The sequence below is a fragment of the Canis lupus genome, chromosome 4 (assembly GCF_003254725.2).
Source record: "Canis lupus dingo isolate Sandy chromosome 4, ASM325472v2, whole genome shotgun sequence".
Lineage (NCBI taxonomy): Eukaryota > Metazoa > Chordata > Mammalia > Carnivora > Canidae > Canis > Canis lupus.
Window position 1 is genome coordinate 9,473,280 of NC_064246.1, and position 21,733 is coordinate 9,495,012.

Here is a 21,733-nt window from a genome sequence, read left to right on the forward strand (position 1 = left end):
TTTAACTCTGGGAGAGCAGAATAGAGGCAGACTGCTGCTGCTTGGGGGATCCAGGAGGCTCTGTGGCTGGAAACGGCCTTCAAACTGAATGGACGATGAAGGCTGAAGGCGATACTACACTTAGGCTATAATTAATTTAGAATTTGAAACGGGGAGAAACCTTAGTTGTTTCAAGCTGGGCAAACCAGAGGCTGCCTTAGGGCTGTAATTCCTTCTCACATTCCTATCAAAACTATGTACTTAGAAAAAGTCAGCTCCATTCCACCACAGAGGCCCTTCTCTCTGACCCATTTCCCATTATTCAAGCAATTAGTACACAGCTTCTGTTCTAGGAGATTAATGATCTGATGGTGACTGGAAGGCAGAATTTGCACGCTGGCTCCTGGGTGTCGGGTGTCGTCAAAGCTGTCCCTCTGTGCCGTACAGGTGAGTGCTCAGGTGCTGGGGAGGCTCCTGGCCTTGCTGGGCTCAGCCCCGCCCCCACCCCGGAAGTGGCCCTTGTTGGTGGGGGGTGCTTTCCCTGACCCTTAGAGCAGTTGGAGGCGGAGCTCCAGGCAGGTGCCTCAAGCTCTTCTGGGAAGGGTGGAACCCCTGGCCATAGCAAGGGGCTGTGGCCTTAACTGTTAGGTCTCAGAGGGACCTCCACAGGAAGATTTGCTCTTTCCGTCTGCCCAGCCTTCTAGAACAGGAAAGAGAGAATCAATCAGGTGAGAAGATACCCTTTCCTAGCCTGTCAAAGAACTCAGCAGAATGCTCTTGTTAAGCAGTGAGACTGTGAAGTCGGACATATCTTTGAGGTCTGTGATCTAAAAGATAGGAAGAGCATGAAAAGAATAAAGATGTAAATAGGTGTACTAAACCCAACCAGAGGGGGCGTTGGCCTGCTGGAGGGCTGACACTTCTGTGACAAGTCTGCTGAATGAGGTCATGTAAAATGCAAGTGTAGGAGAAGCACATGGGGAGACCACCCTGTTTGGAGAATATTGGTGCAGTGACCATAAAGCCAGGATCACCAACGAGAACCCAGGCCATATTCCGTCCAGGGATCTACTGGGCATTAAAAACTCCTCAGTTAACTGAGAGGCAACCACAAAAATTGTATGAGAAAATAACCCAAAAGTCGTTTGGAGTTGATCCCCTAGTAGGGAAACATCTTTCAATCACAGAAAGACCTAGATTTAAATTTAGAAATGCTTGAGAATCAACCCCTTGTGAGACTATTTTGTGGTCAAGGTGTTGAGAGATCATTTTCCATGGGTTTCTCATATTTCTGCACATCTTGTGAGCAGATGCATGACTGCCTTTCTTCTGGACTATCTTTTCAAAGATGAGTGGTGACTGCTATGGAAACAGAGACAATGTTCCCCCAGAACAAGGGGCAGGCTTTGTTTACTGTCCAGTACAATGAAGATACTGCCATCTTCCACAGTAAAAGTAAAGCAGACTTACTGTCCATCAGAAAAGATTTGGGTGCCCTAAGCCCAGGGCTCTCCTCCTATAACCTATTGTGTGTGCAGGTGTCACTTGGCCCTTTTCATGCCACCCTAGGGGATTGGGACTTGGGGACTAGTGTAAATGCTCATACTCTGGCTGCTATTGCTATGAGTAACTAAGTCCTTTGTCTCTGACTCAGAAATCTCGTTTCTTTTGCCGGCATCCACCAAACCAGTTATTTTGAAAGTAGGCTAAAATTTCAGACTTTTCACAATTCTTAACATATGTATTCAATACATATTTAGTATTTAAGTTCTCATAGTACTTAGGAAATTTTGGCTTATGCAAGTAATACACCAGCTTTGTGATTTCATATTGAAACCAAGTGATTTAAATGTGTGATTTTTACTTTGAAATTTACTAAATTTATAGAGTGTAAGAACATTTAAAAGGACTGAGATTCATCTTGTTTATAATTATAATTCATTAGACTTTTGAAAATCACCTACAGACCCTGGAAAACTGGTTTATCTATTAGATAAGGGAAGTATCTTACAAAGGAAAAAATGTAGCTTATAAATCCAATTTTATTTTATTTTATTTTTAAGATTTTATTTATTTATTCATGATAGTCACACAGAGAGAGACAGAGAGGCAGAGACACAGGCAGAGGGAGAAGCAGGCTTCATGCTGGGAGCCCGACGTGGGATTCGATCCTGGGTCTCCAGGATCGCGCCCCGGGCCAAAGGCAGGCGCCAAACCGCTGCGCCACCCAGGGATCCCTAAATCCAATTTTAAATGTTTGAAGCAGAGTTCAGCAATTCAGTTTGTAATTAGGACCACATTTTTAAGATTCTTTAACATTTCTGTTAAAAATTTTAGATTGATTTCTACTTCTCTGTAGAATGTAGAGAGCTAGTAAGAGTTGCACTTCTTTGGTAAGAGTAAGACTGTGCTAAGTAATAGTGCCATGTGGTGAAGGTTGGGAGCTACACTTGCGATGATCACAGCATAACCTACAGAGGTGCTGAATCACTGTGTTGTACACCTGAAACTGATGTAACACTGTGTGGCAACTATACTCACATTTTTTAAAATGCCAGATAAAATACAAAATGACAACTGTTCTTGAATTCACCAGAGAAATGACATCCCAGGGCAATGAAGTAGCCCTCTGCCTTTGTTGAGTTTTTGAGGTGATGTTCTAACCCAGAATGAGACATTATTTCTGATTTCCTATCTTAGCCAGAATAGGGAAGTTTCAAGTTTATACTTGGTTTTTCTTAGCATTGTGGCTCTTACTCCATAAGAGTGCTCTTCTAGCTCATTCCAATTATAAACTCAAGGACCAAGGAAATGAACACTGGGTGACGTGTGAATCCATTGAACTCACTATGAGATGTATTTGGAGCCAGAAGCTCCCCCACATCAGCAGGAGGGTTGTGATGGCATTTTGGGTCTTGTGGTATCAGTTTTAGCTCACATCTTGAATCCGTAGCTCTTCGAAGATCTAAGTCATTTCTTTTCCTCAGGAGAAATAGCTATAGGTCCTTCTGGTGACAGATGAAGGGAATAATCAGTACTGTGTATGCCTGCTGTGACATTGCAAGGTCATCCCTCAAGGACACCCAGGCTCCCCTTCGATAATGAGCTCTGGGTTTGACAACTGGTTCAGGTCTGGAAACTGGGCAAAAGATCATGGATTTCCATTGCAGCAGCTGACACCAGTCTTTGGCTCACCTGCTCTTCATCTTTGGTTACACAGCTCAAGCAAGCATGCTGCAATCTTACCACTAGGAACACTGTAGTCTATTAGGGTCTAGGCTGTCCTTGCAACCTTTCTGCTATTATAGTCATTTGTCTGCTTTGCCTTTGATGGTTAAGCCCTGCCAACTGTACTGTGCTCTTCTTGAAGGCTGTCCTTCCCAATGATACAGGGGAGCCTAGATCCACAGCAGCTCAGAAGGGATGGTCAACCAGGAGCTTCTCAACAATGCTGGTGACCCCCTCACTGTCATATTCCTTATCTTACTAGTGAAGATTTTGGGCTTTCCCACAGTCTGGCTAATTGGTATAGACTCTGACTTTACATAATCTATTTTTGTATGCCTGCCTCCCTGAGCCTTCCACTCCTTCTGCTACCAAGGGAGTTCTGGCATTAATATCTCATTTGGTTGAGGCCATCTTTATAACCACACTGCAGGGCATTCTCTCAGCAGCAGATTAGGGGTGGCTCTAGGTGTCCTCACGAGGATGCTAAATCCTGAATCATGGGAGAGTGCCCAGATGTCAATAAAAATCTCCCTTTTCTAGTCTTATATTTTGCTCCTATGTCAGTAATCTCAAGATTCATTCCCAAATGGGACCTTTGGAATCACATGGGTACAACTTGGCTGAGTTCTGCGGCCCCTTCTGAAGAAGGAAAGCACTTCTCTCATTTGCCATGCTGAGATATGCTAGGCCTAATTATTGGTCTACAACAGGGATTGGCAAACTATGGCCCATAGGTCAAATGCAGCCTGTTTTTGTAAGTAAAGTGTTGTTAGAAATCCAGCCATACCCATTCATCTACATATTAGTGAGGCTGCTTTTGTGATACAGTGCAGGAGTTAGGACATAGGTTGTATGGCCTGCAAAGCCTAAGATATTTGCTATTTGTCCTTTTACAGAAAAAGTTTGCCAACTTCTGGCCCAGATGCTGTGAGGGCTGGGGGAGGAAGTCTTGAGAAGGCAAGCATCATCTTATAAGGCCCCTGCCTTAGGTGAGACCCCAATCACTTTGGGGCAAGGGGAAGCTGCTGTCCTCCAGAAGGAGGGGTGGGCCTCTTCTGCAAGGCCAGAGAGGGCCAGGAAATCTAAGTATTGAAGGTTCTTGAGCACATCTGCCCAGATGTCCCATTCCAGGTCCTTGGTTCTGGCTCTTCCTTATTGAGCCCTAGACTTTGGCATAGGATACTTGCCATGGCCATAAATTCAGACATTGCCACACTTTTATCAGATCCAAAGCATGTTCATAGCAGGATGTGCCACTTGGGCCCAGCAGGTGACAGTCCTTTTCCATGCTACCACAGAGACCTTCTGGTTCCAATTCAATGGTTGGCTGACCTGGGTCTGCTATTATTTTCTTTCAGTGCATTTATACACCTAACAATTCCCAGTAATCTCCACCATGGCTGCCACTACCCAAATGCTAGTGATACCGGGCAAACCAGTGTACTTTCTGGCACCTGCATTGCATTTGGTACCAGTCAGGCTTTGATCAGAAGTTATAAACCATACCAATTATTTTTACACAGAAAATTTAATATAGAGAACTTCAAAACAGGTATTAAGAAGCTGGACAGGTAAGAAGGGAACATTAATACCAATCATCTCGGTTTGCCCAGAACTATGATAATGTCAATACTGAATGTCCTGAATTCTGGGAAACTCTTCAGTCCCAGGCAAACCAGAACTGTTGGCCACCTTCACTATGGTATGGCCAACAGAGGTAGTAATTGCAGGAAGCAACTAAGAAGATAAGACTAGGGAAGAGTTTTTCTGAGTAGGGGACACCAACTGGCTGGTACTGGTGTGTCCAAGGGGATGCCATTAAACTGGTTATGGGAAAAATCATTAACTGGAAGCAGCTGTTGCTATTGGAACCAGGTTCACCTCCAGAAAGAAGAATCATTGCTGAGTGACCCTGGCAGTGATGGGAAGCAAGCAGGAAAGAGCAAGTCCCTTCTTCCTCATCCAGCCCTCAGTTTCCCTCTAGGATCCCATGACCTCCCAGAGCCTAGCTAAGAGCAGCTGGCAGAGTGGAAATGTAATGTTGAGAGTCCCAGCTGCAGCATCACAGGCAGGGTCTGGAAGATCCATCTACTCCCGGCACGTGACAGGTTACTAGGCTGGGCTGCAGTTGCTTGATAACCAGCACGTAGCACAGGTATTCACAGGAAAAGAGAGTCTTCCTGATTGTGGTGCTACAGCAAGCTGGGGGTATCCCTCCCCACACCACTCCAAGAACCATGTCCTTTTTGCCAACTAACAAATGACCCAAAACCTAGGATCTATTGCCAGGGCCTTCTAATACCAACTGTCTTAGTTTGGACTCCCCAGTCTGACCCCAAGGCAAGAGTTTGAGTGCAAGTGGTTTATTTGGGAGACAGAGGGACAAATAAAGGGTGTGTTAGCAGCCAGCTACCACCATGGGTGACTGCAGGGAAGCTTTTGCCTCCAGGACCACAGCAGGTACATCCTAGGCTTCCGAGCTTGGGGAGGGGTTCTTTTGTGCCTGCTGTAGCACTGGTCACAGCTGTGCAAAGTAGCTGTTGATGGCACACAGTGGCAGCCACCAAACAGGCAGGAGGAGAAAGATGTGAGGTCTGTGGTCCACATGAGCGATATGCCTGAGAGACCCAATAAATAAGAATATGGCAGGTGGAGGAGGTGCTGCAGTATTTAGGTGCAGGGTTTCAGGACTGTTCCAGTCCTGCCTTATCTAGGGGCAAACTGACCTTCTGTGGCTACAGAAAAGGGCCTCAGGCCAAGAGATGCCGATGCTGGCTGCTGGGAGTTGGCTGGAGCATCCCTAAAGTGGAAGACCCTGTGGGAAGAACACCCACAGCCTACACCCCCACCCACCAGGGAGGCAGGAAGAATGGACACTTGAGCTTTGTATGCATAAAAACTCCCATTCCTCATGCCCCAGGCTCCCTGCTAATGCTCTGTTGTGTCACCTCCAGTACTCCTCTCGAGCCATGGAACAGGCGCTATTATTATTTTCATTTTACAGATAAGAAAACCAACGCTTCAAGGGGTTCCACAACTCACCCAGAGCTGGTTAAGGTGGACTTAGTCCTAGGTCTCTGTGACCCAGAGTCAGCACGATTAAGCACCCTGCTGTGGCTGCCCGCCCCGTGGAGGCAATGCGGGCTGGCAGTCACAGGCACATCTCCCTCTCTCCCACATGCCAGGCATGCAGGGCAGAGGCTCAGTGGGCCACTTGCCAGCCCTAGGCAGACTCATCCCTGGTGATGCTACAGTGTTGACACCTCACTGCAGTCAGGCAAATGGGGCTGATTGTGCTGAGCAGGAGAAAACACCCAATATGCCTGGGTCTTGTGAGTTTACCTCCTCTGGTTATTGAACAAGCCTAGGAAAAGAGAAAATCCTACCTCAAACTGACTACCGTCTTGCTGGGATGCTATAGGGATGATGTGAGGACACCCGGAGAATGGACTTTGCCAGAGTCTTTTTTTTTTTGGCTCTTGGATTCCCAATGTTCCCAAACATTCCACAATGTTTGATGGTTGACAGCTCTACTGATTGGGGAGCAGATAAGTCCCTTTTAGATGGGACTCTCAAAACTTGTTCACAAGTTGGCAAGGTCACCCAGTGTGTTATATGGAATGAGGAAATCTCCAATCCGGTTGATCTAGAGATTTCTTGATGATCCTTTTTGGTTTTTCTTTTCTTTATGATTTATTATAGAATACTTAAAACACACAGAAAAGCAGAGAGAATAGTAAAAGAAATGAGAATGGGTTTTACAGTAAACAGGTCCTAGTCTGAGTCCTGGATTTGCCCAAGCCATGCAACTTCAGGTGAAAATTTAAAATGTTTAGACTTTGTCTTGAAGAATCACCACCTCTGTGAACTTGTGGTCCACTAAGACTCTGATATTTTTCATTTTGAATAAATGCTATCAAATCTAGTGTTCCTCAGCCTTCCTTTATCTTAGTATTGGGATGGGTATGGGGGCTGGGTTACTTGGGAGCCATCCTGTTTTGAGACGGTTGTGTCTACATAATCTCCCCAATTTGCATTCCCCATCCCCCATGCCAGATCCCCACAGTCTCTACAACCTGCCTCTGTATCCCTTTCTGTCCTTTGCAGCCTCTCTCGCTCTGCTCAGACTCTCCCTGCCCAACTCCCAGGGAGATTAAAAAATGAAACTGTCCCTAGGTGGTCTTCAGTCACCAAAATCTTTGACCTAGTAGCCAAAACCAACTTGCATTTGGTCCAGGTTGTTCACCACCTCTTTAATCAAATCCAGTCCTTAATTTCCATGGCTGGCATTCAGTCACTTGATACTTATAAAAAAGAGCGCAAGGTTTGCTAAGCTGCAGTAACAAGAAGCCTGCTAGCTTTTGGCATGATCAGCATTTTTTGAATGAAGACTGCAGCGATTTACCATGAATAAAGCTTTTTTGTTGTTATGTTATTTAATTAAATGGAGTTCAGAGAGAAGGAAAATAAATAAACAAGAGGAGCAAGATGGGACCCATATTTGCACTATAATGAGGAAGGAGAGATTTCCTGAGGCAGAACACCTTTTATAACAGAGTACAACTTCATTTAGTGCAACATTGCCCCTACAAATTGTGTTCTCAGTTGTTTTTAGTAGTTAAATGCAAGCTTTCATAGTAACAACTAACAGCAGAGAAGGACTCTGGGAAACACAGGTCTGAGAGAGAGTGGGGAATCAGAAACTATAGCATGTTAGAGCTGAAAGGAGCTGCAACAGACTCATTCTATGCTGAACAATGGAAGCCAAAGCATTTTTTGCTCAAAGCTGCACACCTGGTTGGTGGAAGAGCACAAGCCTGAGTTCCTGACCAGTGCTTTCTTTGTTGAGAGATTTTAATGTGGAGGTTAAAAGCATGGACTTCAGATACAGACTGCCTGGGTTCAAACCCCAGCTCTGCCCCTTCCTGGATGTATTATGATCTTGAGTAAATTCGCAAATATCATGGGGCCTTTATCAGTCAGGGTTCCAGCAGGAGCAGATGGCACACCTAAATTAGGATAATTGGAGGGGGCTATTTACAAAGGAATTCATTCCTGTGGACAGACTATCGGGACCCCCAGGGGCTGGTGCAGGAACCCAGGGCTGGCAATGGTGGAGTTGCCACCATCCTAGGCTGCAAAGGATGAGGAGTGGGAGCCCAGAAGAAGAGAGAGCCCTGAAAGCAGCAGGTGTCCTCAGTCTAGGAGGACACACAGCCAGGGCCGTCTTGCAGGAGCAACTGTACAATCTCATTTTCTCCATCTCTCCCTTCTCCTTACTGGTTAAACACAACCGAAAGCCATAGGAGATGAAAGGCTGTTGTTGTCTCCATAGACCTAGATCTTCTATGTCAGAAGTAAGGTAGGCAAGTGACTCTGTAGGATCTAACAATGACTATCTTCTGTAGTGGGAATCATAATGGAACCAACTCATAGTTTGCTGTGAAGATTGAGAACTGAATAGATGCAAAGTGCTTGACTAGTGCTCTCCTAGACAGACAGACAGCACTACAGGACTTCATGTACATAGAAAGCACTGTTTTAATGTTAGCCGTTGTTATCAACTCAGAAGAAGCCATGAGCATTCCAGTTAGGAGACACAGAAAAGGGCTGCACCACCCAAGTGCTGGCAATAGTTCTAGGGGCTAAGGAGGTGCTTCCTTCCTCCCTAGCTCACCCTATCTTTTTGGAGAGAGCTAAGATCTTCACAGAAGGCACCCAAAGACTGAAGAGAACCCTGAGCCCATCACTGAGCCTGAATTTGGGAAAGGGATTATACTAATAGGAGTGGCTTAAGGATTTTGTTCTCAGTCAAGAAAATAGATGAGTTCAGTCCTAAGATTCAACATGGCCTAGGCAACGACTGCAAGGGTGAGGATAGACATGTCCCCATGCTCTGCTCTCAGCTACCAAAATCTAGGGCCATTCCAAATCTGGGACCACCCAACCTACCCCTGGAAAGGAAGCTGATCCCACTGTCTAGGAGATTTTAAGGCAAGTGATTCCACGTTGCTGTGGGGTGTTCCAGGTACTAGATAGAAAGACATGGACCACTTGTCTGCCTAAGAATGAAGACAGGACCCACCACAGTCTGGACTGAAGCACTGAGGTGGCTGCCTTTGCCCCTCTCAGCTGCATGGTGATGGAGGAGAGCACAGAGACTAGGGTTGGCCTACCATTGGGCTGCCCTCAGCTCAGAGGGTGTGGGGCTTTCCTATCCCTATTCCTGGGAGGGTGGATTATAAGTAGACAGAGCATGGGCATGGAGAGACTACCTGCTAGTTGTCCTCTTGATCCCAGGGGGCAGACCCTGCTTGAGCCTCCCTTGGTTGAGGAATAAGGAGTTGGACCAGGTGATATTCAGTCCTGCCCCCTCTCAGCCCTGGCATTTTAGTTTATATTTCTTTTGTGGGCTTAAATAGGCAATGGTTCCTAGGTCCTAGAAAGACAGAAGAACATCTTGGAAATTACAACTCTGAGAATTGAGAGCAGCACAGTCAGGGATGGTGCACACCCATCAGTTTGCCCTGCTCTTTATCCTTCCCAGCTCAGGCCCTGCCCTGTAGTCAACAAGCAAGTATGATGCTTTTTTTTTTTTTTTTTTTTAATGATGATGAAACTTTTCTTTTCCTCAGAAAGAAAAATGTCCCTCCCGTCCTCTTTCCGCCATCTCTCCGTGCTGCCACAACGGTGCGCATGAACGTCCTGGCAGCTGCTCTCAAAAGCATTAACAATGCTGAAAAGAGAGGCAAACGCCAGGTTCTTATCAGGTCATGCTCCAAAGTCATCGTCCGATTTCTCACTGTGAGGATGAAACATGGTTACATTGGCGACTTTGAAATCATCGATGATCACAGAGCTGGGAAAATTGTTGTGAACCTCACAGGCAGGTTAAACAAGTGTGGAGTGATCAGCCCCAGATTTGATGTACAACTGAAAGATCCAGAAAAATGGCAGAATAATTTGCTCCCATCCCATCAGTTTGGTTTCATTGTACTGACACCCTCAGCTGGCATCATGGACCATAGAGAAGCAAGATGAAAACACACAGGAGGGAAAATCCTGGGATACGTTTTCTAGGGATGTAATTCATATGTGCAAATAAAATGCCTCAATGGAAAAAAAATAAGAAAGAAAGAAAAAAAGAAAAAATGGTCACTCATGGCCATACCTGTGCAGGAGAAAAGCAAGATACAACATTGTATGTTTACTATGATTGAAATTTTGGGAAAAAGATATACCAAGGGTTATCTCTGGGTGGTGAAATAACAGGTAAATTTACATCTTTTTCCTTATACTTTGTGTACTTACATTTTTTTTCATGGTGATTCTGAGTTATGTTAGTACTTAAAGAATGTGAGTCTCCCTCTGCCATTTTCAACCAAGGTCGTCCCTTAAACCTTCTCTATGAGCCAAATATCTCCTAGAAAATAAGGAACTCCCCCTGCCACCTCTTTGAGTCATGGAAAAATACCTTCCAGCAATAACAGAAACCTGGTGGTCATTTCACTCAGCAAAACCACAGCTCTGTCCTGTCAGGGTCCTCTTGTCACCCCGAGCCCAAACACCACGCTATTTACCACAACGCCTCTTGGGGATCCGTCACTCACCTGTAAAACCAGAAGCAACATCATGTAGCCAAAATCTCAAAAGCTTTCAAAGTCTTTTTCCTTAAATTCTAGAGCCCCTTGGTTTTATCTGGGCACATGACCACTGAACTAGATCTCCTGGCCTGCCTATCAGACTGATGTGAAATTATAACCAAGTCTGGGCAAATAAATATGAGCAACAGCAATCTTGTTAAAGGTCATCTTATTCACAATGAGGCTACTTGCTTCAGATAGTAATCTTCGCTGTAAAGACGTGGATATTGTAAGGATCCAGCTTCAACCACGCAGATGGGACAGCACCAAAAGACATCACAGAGCTGTATGACAGAAGCTTGGGTCTCTGAAAGGGCATTGTGCAGCAGAGCCACCCACTTTCCTGGGCCTCTGACCCCCCAGTCTGTTACCTGAGAAAGAAAGAAGCTTCCATCTTATGTGACACACTGTTCTTTAGGTATCTTTGTTACTTAGCCTGTGCCCTAACTAATGCAGCAAGCTAGTCCTGACTTCAGATTCCTACTCTGTAATTTCCTAACTGTATGTCCTTGGGCAAGTTACTTAAACATTCTGGGCCTTACTTCCTTCCATCAGTACATTGGAAGTATCAGCCTCTATCTTGAATGGTTTTGAGAATTAGAATAATGCATATAAAATACTTAACACAGTGCCAGGCACCTGGCGAGGTCAGAGCACAATTACATTGTAGGAGTGATTGTTCATGTAATAACAACCACTCCTTTGCATGCTCAGCTTCTATGAACATCTGATTCTTCTCTTTGAAGAAAACTTACCTTTCCAGGGAGGTGTGTGCTTCTCATTTGATCCTGCCCCCTCTCTATTTTGCCTTCCTCCTCAGATCTTTGTTCCCTTGTACCTCACCCACACCCCATTCCTGCCGCTAGACAAGTTAGGGTGTCAATCCCATCCACATGTCAAAGCCTTTTCCCACTTCATCTTCCAGGTTCTGTCCAGTTAAGATTCTTGTCTTATGCCTGTGGAAATGGCTGCTTGGCCATTCCCTGACCCACCCTTTTCACCTTTCTGCTTAACTTATTAACTTAATTAACTTAACTCATTTTGACTTAATTAACAACTTAAAATCTGAGCTCACTCATTTCTGCCAACTGCTTCTCTTCCTGCTTTTCTCTTCATTGATTCTCCCTTCTATTTTATCCTCATTTCTCAACTTTCAGATTACCTTGGCTAGAAAACACAGAGAGTCCTGCCTAGAAAAGCTGCCAGCCATGCAGCACCATGCTGTGAGCCGCCTTGGCTCTAGCTGTTGTATAGGCATCAGAGAGCCATAATCAGAGGGGCAGGCTCTGGGTCAAATCCTGACACAGCTATTCTGGGTTCAAATCCTGGCCTTGTCATGGTTTAGGAACATGGCTGTGTCCAAATTCCCTAATCTCTATGCCTTGGTTTCCTCACTGTAATATGAGGGAAAACAGCAGTGCCTTTTTCACACTAAGGCTTAAAAGATGCTAGGCATTGAACTACTTAAAATAGGAAATGAAACAGATTTACTACTGATGCAATGGAAATACAAAAAAAAAATCATAGGAAGCTATTATGAGCAGTTACACGCCAACAAATTGGACAACCTAGAGAAAGGGATGAATTCCTAGAAACATACACTCTACAAAGACTGAATCACGATGAAATAGAAAATCTGAGCAGGCCAATTACTAGTAAAGGGATTAAATTAGTAATCAAAAACCTCCCAACAAATAAAAGTTCCAGGCCAGATGGCTTCACTGATGAATTCTACCAAACATTCAAAGAAAATTAATACCAATCCTTCCCAAACTCTTCCAAAAAATAGAAGAGGAGGGAACCCTTCCAAATTCATTTTATGAGGCCAGCAATATGCTGATACCAAAACCAGACAAGGATGCCACCAGAGAAGAAAATTACAGGCCAATATCCCTGATAACCATAGATGCAAAAATCCTCAAAAAACATTAGCAAATTTAATTCTACCATACACTGAAACGATCATACACTATCATCAAGGGGGATTTTTTCCAGGGGTGCAAATATGGTTCAACATCTCCCAAATCAGTCAATGTGATACACCACATTAGCAAAATGAGCGATAAAAATCATGTGATCATCTCAATAGATTCAGAAGCATCTGACAAAATTAAACAATGATTCAAAAATTCTTGCCAAATCAGGTGTAGGAGAAACATATTTCAATAAAGGCTATAGATGACAAGCCCACAGTTAATATCATACTCAGTGGTAAAAAGCTGCAAGTGTTTTCTCTTGAATCAGGAACAAGAAAAGGATGCCCACTTTCACCACTTTTATTTAACGTATAATTGGAAATCCTAGCCAGAGTAGTTCAGCAAGAAAAACAAATAAAAGGCACCTGGATTGGAAAGGAAGAAGTAAAACTGTTGATCTTTGGATATGACATGACACTATATAGAAAACTCTAAAGAGTCCATCAGAAAACAGCACTCATAAGCAAATTCAGTAAGGTTGCAGGATACAAAATCAATACTCTAAAATCAGTTGCATTTCTATACATTAAACTATCAGAAAGAGAAATGAAGAAAGTTGTCCCATTTACATTTGCATCAAAAAGAATAAAATACCGAGGAATAAATTTAACCAAGAAGATGAAAGACCTCTATTTTGAAAAGTATATGACATTAACGAAAGAAATTGAAGGCAATACAAATAACTGGAAAAATATTCTGTGCTTAAAGATTGGAAGAATCAGTAGTCTTAAAATGTCCATACTACCTAACATAATCTACAGATTCAGTGCAATCCCTGGAAAAAAAGTTTAAACAACATTTTTTTTCACAAAAATAGAACAAACAATCCTAAAATCTATATGGAAGCACAAAAGACACCAATAGCCAAAGCAATCTTGAGAAAGGATAACAAAACTAGAGGCATTATCCTTCCTGATTTCAAACTATGTTACAAAGATGTAGTCATTAAAACAGCATGGTATTAGCATAAAAACAGATACATAGATCAATGGAACAGAATAGAGAGCTCAGCAATAAACCCATGCATATATGGTCAATTAATTTAGGACAAGGGAGCTAGGAATATACAATGAGGAAAAAACAGTCTCTTCAATAAACAGTCTTAGGAAAACTGGACACCCATATGCAAAAATTTTAAAAGTAACTCAAATCGCTATCTTATACTATACAGGAAACTTACTTAAAATAAAGACAAAGATCTGAAACTATAAAACTCTTGGAAGAAATCATAAGTGATAAGCTTCTTCATATGATTTTTTGAATCTGACATCAAACAAAAACAAAAATAAACAAGTGGGACTACATCAAACTAAAAGACTTCTGCACAGCAAATGAAACCATCAGTGAAATGCAAAAGCAACCTACTGATAGGAGAAAATATTTGCAAACCATGTAGCTGATAAGGGGCCAATATTCAAAAGAACTCACACTACTCAATAGGAAAAGACAAAAAAACAAAACCAAAACAATTTACCGCAAAACGAAAAACTCCCCAAAAACCCATGTAATCTGATTTTAAAAGGGGCAGAAGATCTGATTAGACATTTTCCCAAAGAACACTTATAGATGGCCAATAAGTACATGAAAGGATGCTCAACATTATTCATCATCAGAGAAATGCAAATCAAAACCACAGCGAGATCTCACCTCACACCTGTTAAAATGGCTATTATCAAAAAGACAAGAAACAACAAGTGTTGAAGAGGATGTGGAGAAAAAGGAACCCTTGTACACTCTTAGTGGGAATGTAAATTGGTATAGTCACTATGGAAAACAGTATGGAGGTTCCTCAAAAAATTAAAAATAGAACTACTATACAATCCAGTAATTTCACTCCTGGGTATCTATTCAAAGAAAATGAAAACATTAACTTGAAAAGAGATCTGCACCTCTGTGTTCACTGACCCATCATTTAGGCAGCAGCCAAGATACAGAAGGAACCTAAATATCCACTGACATATGAATGTAAATGTACATTTGACCCTTGAACAATGCAGGGATTAGGGACATCAACCCCCTGTATAGTCAAAAATCTGTGTAGCACTTGACTCCTCCAAAACTGAACTATTAATAGCCTACTGTTGACCAGAAGACTTACTAACAGCAAAGAGTTGATGAACACATATTTTGTATGTTATGTGTATTATACACCATATTCTTAAAATAAAGTAAGCTAGAGAAAAGAAAATGCTATAACAAAACTCATTAGGAAGAGAAAATATGCTTAAAGTACTGTATTGTAAAAAAAATCCACATGTAAGTGGACCCATGTAGTTCTGCAAAATACAAATCCTTGCTATGCAGAGTCAACTGTATACACAACAGAACAATATTCAGCCATGAAAAGTAGATCTTGCCATTTGTGACAACTTGAATGGAACTCAAAGACATTATACTAAGTGAAATGAGTCAGACAAAGAAAGATAAAACCAGTTCTTGATACAAAGAACAGATTGGCAGTTGCCAGGGAGGCGAAAATGGGTGAAGGGGGTCAAAATGTAAGAGGAAAAAGATATTAAAAACAAACTTAAAAAAAAAAAAAACTTTCTGAATGCAACATAATAAAGTTAAAAGGCAAAATAAGAACTGGGTAAACAAAGTTTCTAAATGTTAATTTGTTAAATGTAAGAAGCATTCTTTTTTAAAAAAAATATTCCTTTGAGGGAGAGACAGAGAGGGAGCAAGCAGTGGGGAGGGGCAGAGAAAGTCTTAAGCAGACTCCATGCTGAGTGTGGAGACTGAAGTAGGGCTCGATCTTACGACCCCAAGATCGTGACCTGTGTGGAAACCAAGAGTTGGAAGCTCAACTGGCTGAGACACCCAAGTGCCCCTCTAAGAAGCATTCTTATAAATAAATAATGAAAATTGGAAATAACATAAATACCAAAATGGGGGATGATGAAATAAATTATGGGCATCCATAAAACAAAATAAAAATACTTTTAAAAGGAAGTGCTTATGGGATGTCTGGGTGGCTCAGTGGTTGAGCATCTGCCTTTGGCTCAGGTTATGATTCTGGGGTTCTGGGATCAAGTCCTGCATTGGGCTCCCCACAGGGAGTCTGCTTGTCCCTCTGCCTATGTCTCTGTCTCTCTCTCAGTGTCTCTCAAAAATAAACAAACAAACAAATAAATAAAATCTTTTTAAAAAACGGAAGTGCTTAAATAAAAATTTAACCACCGGACAACTCTAAGGTCTTCAATAGCATAAAGAAAAACATTCGGTGTGCATATAGAATACTTAGAACAGTGTCCAACCCCGAGGGGTACCGAGGAGGCACTCCATAGATTTTAGGTGATGGCTATCCTCATGTCCTTGTCCTCCCTTCTCCAGTATAATCTAGTCCCTATGATAGCAGTGGGATATGCAGTAAAAATCCAACACTTGTCGGAAACCTGTGCCTTGGAATTGGAGGAAGGGAAGCTGGGCAAACAGCACCCACTCAAAAGGGCAAAGCTAAAGACAGACTCTTAGATAGGTCAACTCTCCCTACCTAAAAACTTTCATCATCTCCCTTCTCCACACCCTCCACTCCACTGCCTTCACTTTGCATGGCCTGGAACTCACCCGTCAGAGATTTCTCTGGGCTAACAAGCATCCTTTCAGAATGCAAACCTTTCCGGAAGGGTTTTCCTTCACAGTCTAAGTCCTTTCTTCCACCAGGATGGTAATTTCATGTGTACTGAGAGCCTGGAGCTTCTAGCATACAAGGAAGTGAAGAAATAGTTTAAGCACAAGGGTAAGCAGATGTGAGTAATTTGCTGCAGTGAGGAGCTGAGAGTGGCTCAGACAAGGATCCCATTACCCAGAGTCTGTGGAGAGGAGGGCAGAAGGGCAAGAAATGCAGAAGGCCAAAGACAAATGTCTTTGATTTCAAAATGTTGCTTAAAACATAGTTCTCTTAAAGAGTAGGAAAGGAAAAGATTTCACATGGAAGGAAATGTTGTAATCAAACCATCTTGATTCCTGCCCTTGCTCCTTCTACCCTGTGCCCTCTACCCACTGTCCCCTCCGCCCCATCCTCAGCCCTGGCTGATCCTTAGTTTGAATCCTGCTGTGGGATTTTGATCATCTTTTAGTTACTCAACTTAGCTTCAGAATTTGCCCTGGTCCCCAAGTCAGTTCTTAGATGCTAACTCAACTACCAGTCCTCATGCCTGGATTTCATCTCAGCCATTTATATATTCCTCTTGTCTGAGCCTTTCTAAGCCACTGGCAACCATGGGAGTCTGCTGGGCCAGGTCATCGACCCAATGCTGATGGCCATCTGCTTCTGCCTCTCACCAACCTGTTCAGCTGAGCCTCTGTCCTGGGCATCACTCTGGATGCCTCTCTCTCTGCACACTGACTGGGTGGTTCCTGTCCCAGGACATGGGATGAGGGACATCCTCTTCTTTTCTTCCTTTCTCCTAAGCTAGATGACATCTGCCACCCAGAACCAATGACTCGGGCTGGTTCTCGAAAATACTTTTATTTTAGCTACATTAGAGCTTAGATGAATTTTGCTATTATTATTACCATGACCGGTGAAGTTAACCACTAACCATAGTATTTCTTTAGGGAAATAATGCAAGTTCCAACCAACCAACTTAAAATGAGCTTTGAGAAGCCATTCATGTTAAATGAACTTTTGAAAAATTCTCTATGCACCTATTTACAAGATTAGGGAGCAAGTAGATATCATCTGATGGGACTTGGTGTTATTTCTGTCCCCACGTAGTGTACAATTAGCATTCGAGCCACATACCAGCTTCACCAACACCAGAAGCTGAAATATAAATACCACTCAAGCGAGGTTATTTAGATCCTCAATCAGATCGACCCAATCTCAGCCAATTATTTTTCTGGCAAAGTTAATTAGAATGTGTCTAAAATGAGTGAGATGTGAAAGGCAACTTTCCATTACTTATTCCTCTAGCCATTGCCTCAAAGCTGGAGTCTTGTCCTTAATTTCACATTACAAGTACCTTCTAGAAAGGATCAGGTCTACATGTAGCCTTTTAAAATTAAAACCAAATTACGTGCCTGATAATTTCAGCTGAAATATTAAATTGGGTAGAAAGTTAATCACAAGTACGTAGGAAGAATTACAAGAGAAAAATAGAAGTTCCAGGGAAGAAGCGAGGCTGGGAAAAGAGCAAGGATTGATCTTACTTCCCTCACTTCAGAGCCTTAAGCTTTTGAATGGCTGCAGCAGAAGTCTGAGAACCTTCTGTGCTGTTAGTTTCCATCCCACATCCGGCTTTTTGTTTGACATCAGGGCACATCACCTAACATCACCCAACCAGAGTGTGTCACCCTCCACAGTCCTCAGACTTGTCACCTGTGAAATGGGAATATGCCTCTTTCGTAGACTGGAGTTTATGGTTCCTATTGTTCTGGCCTTGGAACACTGTTGACAAATAAAGACATGAGAAATTGCTTTCAGGGAAAAAAGCTCATTAGTTATTACTCAAAAAAAGAAAAACAGTGAAAGAGAAAGAAGCCAAAAGCAAGATCAGTGATTCATCCAATCTTGAACTAGAAAGGACAGAGAGCATATGGTAGCCAAGGGCTGCCTCACATGTTTGCTCCAAGAGTCCAACGAGAAGAAGCGAGAGATGACCAAGTACCCACCTTACCCAGCCCGAGTGTGGGTCTCAAGCTCAGCCCCTTTCTTGGCACTTTCTCATTGGAAGAAGAGGTTCTGAATGCTGATTCTGTCTCAAAGCCCAAGACACACTTTAAACATCTGTGTATAGTGTGTAAAGAAGGTAGGTGTTGTTGTGCCCAAGATTGCGAATCCGAGAAACCACCAAGGAGCCGACACCGAAGCAAACACACGAGGGTTTCTTTACAAGCTCGAGCTTGGGTCCAAGTGCACCCGACACAGCGACACAGCGGAGCAGGGACTTGGACCCCGAGGTGGGTTTCAGCTTAGCTTTTATAGGCTGGTCTAGGGGATCTTCAGAAGGGGTGGAGGAATTTCTCAAGTTCTGTTTACATTTTGATATGGGGCTTTCAAGGGCGTTGAGCTCAGCTCTTATTCTAATAGGGGCTTCCTGCCCTTGGCTTGGGTTCTGTTCTCATTCTAATAGGGGCTTTCTAGGACGTTAAGCTGCAAGCTGTTTTCTTCCTGTAACTGAAGTAAGGTAAAGTTCAGCTCTTATTCACAGGGGCCTGGGATGGCTGCACTTGTGATAACGCTGAACTCAAAAGTGGAATGGCCTGAATTTTCTCAGCCTCCACAGGTGTGTGTGTTTGTGAGTGTGTGTGTGTAGGAGGAGAGAGAGGGGAAGGAGACTCTGGTATGTGTCTCCAGGAAATGTAAAGAAAACAGCAAAGTAGCAAGCATATATGTTTGCTTCCAGAAAATAACTGGGGTACATGTAGGATACACACCTGTGCGCGGGACCCATGGCAGCTCTGCGGGGCTTCGAGAATGTGAGCACCTGGCACCAAGCTGCACTGGTCTGGAGGGACTTCCCAGAGGAGGAAAACTTTCAACAGATGTAAAAGAGAGGGTCTTTTAGGGCAGAAGGTCAGGCTGTCTACAAAGCTCCATGGATTCTGGTTATAGGAAGTTCATTTGTTTTCCTTTTTCAAAATTACAAAAACACCTATTACATTAAAAATATTTGAGACAATACATAAATTATTACTGTAAATCTGAATGCATTTTTATAAGGTGGGCCACCTATGAAACCATTATCAAGATAAAGAAATAGAATATTGCAAACCTCCTCCTCTCCACTCGCCAGTCTTTCCTGATTACTTACCATCACCCCAAAGGAGACGGTCTTCTGGCTTCTATCACCAGAGGTTTATTTTGGCTGTTTTTCCACTTATGTATAAACTGAATATTATGGTATTTCCTGTTTTGCGTATGGCTTTTGTCACTCAACCTTATAATCGGTGGGCTCTAATCCACGATGTTGTGGGCAAGAATAATTTAGTTCATTCTCAATATAAAAATGCATCACAATCTCTTTATCCATTTTACTATTGATGGAAATTTGGGGTTGTTTCCAGTTTAGGGCTCTTATGAATACTGTCACAGTGAACATTCTTTTAGATATTTCTTGGTGCACATAGCTGTACATTTCTCTTGATTGTGTGCCTAGGAGTGGAATTTCTGGGTCTCGGGGTTTTAGGAAGATTTCTAAAGAAATCTAGCAAGATACAGTGGACAGAACAAAGCTGAGCTGGACAGAGCAGGTTTTACCCCCTCTCTTGCTGGCCTGAGATCTTGCACAGGATCTGGAGCACTTATCAGAGCAGGCCCTGCAAAGTCACTGTGATTTCTCACCATCCCAAGGAACCCTCTCCTGACCCTGCTTCCTCTTTCAGCTCCTGCTCCATTTTGCTCCCTTGAACTGCATAAAAGAGGTGTCAGCTCACCATCTCCCACACTCTTGACCTCACCCCAATACCACTCCAAGATCACGATGACCCACATTGCCAAATCTCGAGGTTAGTGCCAAGACCACATTCAGAGCAGTCACCCCTCTGCTTAATGTGCCCCCTTCCCAAGGTTTCAGTGGTATCACAGGCTTGCCTGCCCTTCGATTTCTCTGGCTACGCTTTCTCAGATTGTTTTGCTGATTCAATCCTTTCCCCAAACCTGAGGTGTCCCAGAGCCCCTGACTCAGACCTTGGCCTTTTTTCCTTTCTGTCAAGCCTCATGCACTAGATGACCTCTTCCGGGATCATGCTTCCAATAGTATCTCTACGCTGCTGACTGCCAAATATTTGTCTTCCACCCAGAGCTCCTCCCTGACCTCCAGACGCATCAATCAAACTGTTAGCTCCACCCCACCCCTTGGATAGCTTTTGGTCATCTCAGACTTCATACAACCCAACCTAAAATCCTGACATCTTCTCCCCAAATTAGCAACTCAGTAGGTTTTCCTTTCTCGGTTGATGACAACTGAACTCTTCCAGTTGCTCAGGAAAAAAATCTATGGACTCACTCTCGATACCTCTGTCTTTCTGTCACTCTCCATACCTGGTCCAACTGCAAATGCACCTTGAAAATATATCCAGAATTTGACTGCCTTTCTTTAGCACAATTACCATCATCCTGAAGCAAGCTTCTCACTTGGGTCATTGCAAGAGCCAGCTGTGGTCTCCCTGCTTCTGTCCTTGCCTGCCTAGCCTCCCGCAACACCCAGTCTCATCTGAACACAGGAGGAATGCAATCCTGCTGAAATGTGATGTTGTCCAATGAGTCCCATCTCACTCCAAGTAAAGGTAATGTTCTTAAAGTGACTGGAAGGGCTTGCGCCCTCCATACTCCCCCGTAGCCTTTTTGACTTCATCTCACTCCACTCCAGGCACACTGGCTCCTTAAAGAGCATACCAGGTGCTCTCCTGTCTGCAATCCTTTGCACCTCTGGCTAGCTCTACCTGGATTGCTCTCACACTAGAGAGCCCATGGCTCTTTCCCTCATTGCTTTCACACACACACACACCAACATTTCACACTGTCTTTCCTTGTTTCATTTTTCTCCTAACACTTACTGCTACTGACATTCCATAAATTGTTCTCATTTATTATTTATTATCTGGCTCTCTCCTCTAGGATGTAAGCTCAGTGAAAGAAGGAAGTTTTGTTTGTTTATTCAACACTATCTGTAGGTGGTTACCACCTGGAGGAAGTGGGCTGTGGATGCTAAGTAGACATCTGCAGGCATAGAAGGGGGAAGACACACCCCGCAAGAGCCTCAGGTGAAGGTGGAATGCCTAGAACAGTGCCTCACACAACAAAGTCCCTGCCTAACAAAAATTTATTTAGTGAATGAGTGACGAAATCCATGAATTAATGACTATGAAGAGATAATGTTTTATGGAAGATCCCAGTTCACAGTGAGTGCTCAGAACACTGTTAGTTTCTTGGTCACTTGGGAGCGACCCTGAGCTTTCCAT

General features: G+C 43.3%; 1 protein-coding gene across 1 annotated transcript; it reads left to right on the forward strand.

Annotated features, from left to right (window-relative positions):
* Window positions 1-574: 574 nt before the first annotated feature.
* LOC112660903 (40S ribosomal protein S15a-like) lies at window positions 575-10,502 on the forward strand. Its single transcript, XM_035715536.2, has 2 exons — window positions 575-707; window positions 9,843-10,502. Exon 2 carries the CDS (start codon window positions 9,904-9,906, stop codon window positions 10,246-10,248), a length of 345 nt encoding a protein of 114 aa, XP_035571429.1. The 5' UTR covers window positions 575-707; window positions 9,843-9,903; the 3' UTR covers window positions 10,249-10,502.
* The last annotated feature ends 11,231 nt before the right edge of the window (window positions 10,503-21,733 follow it).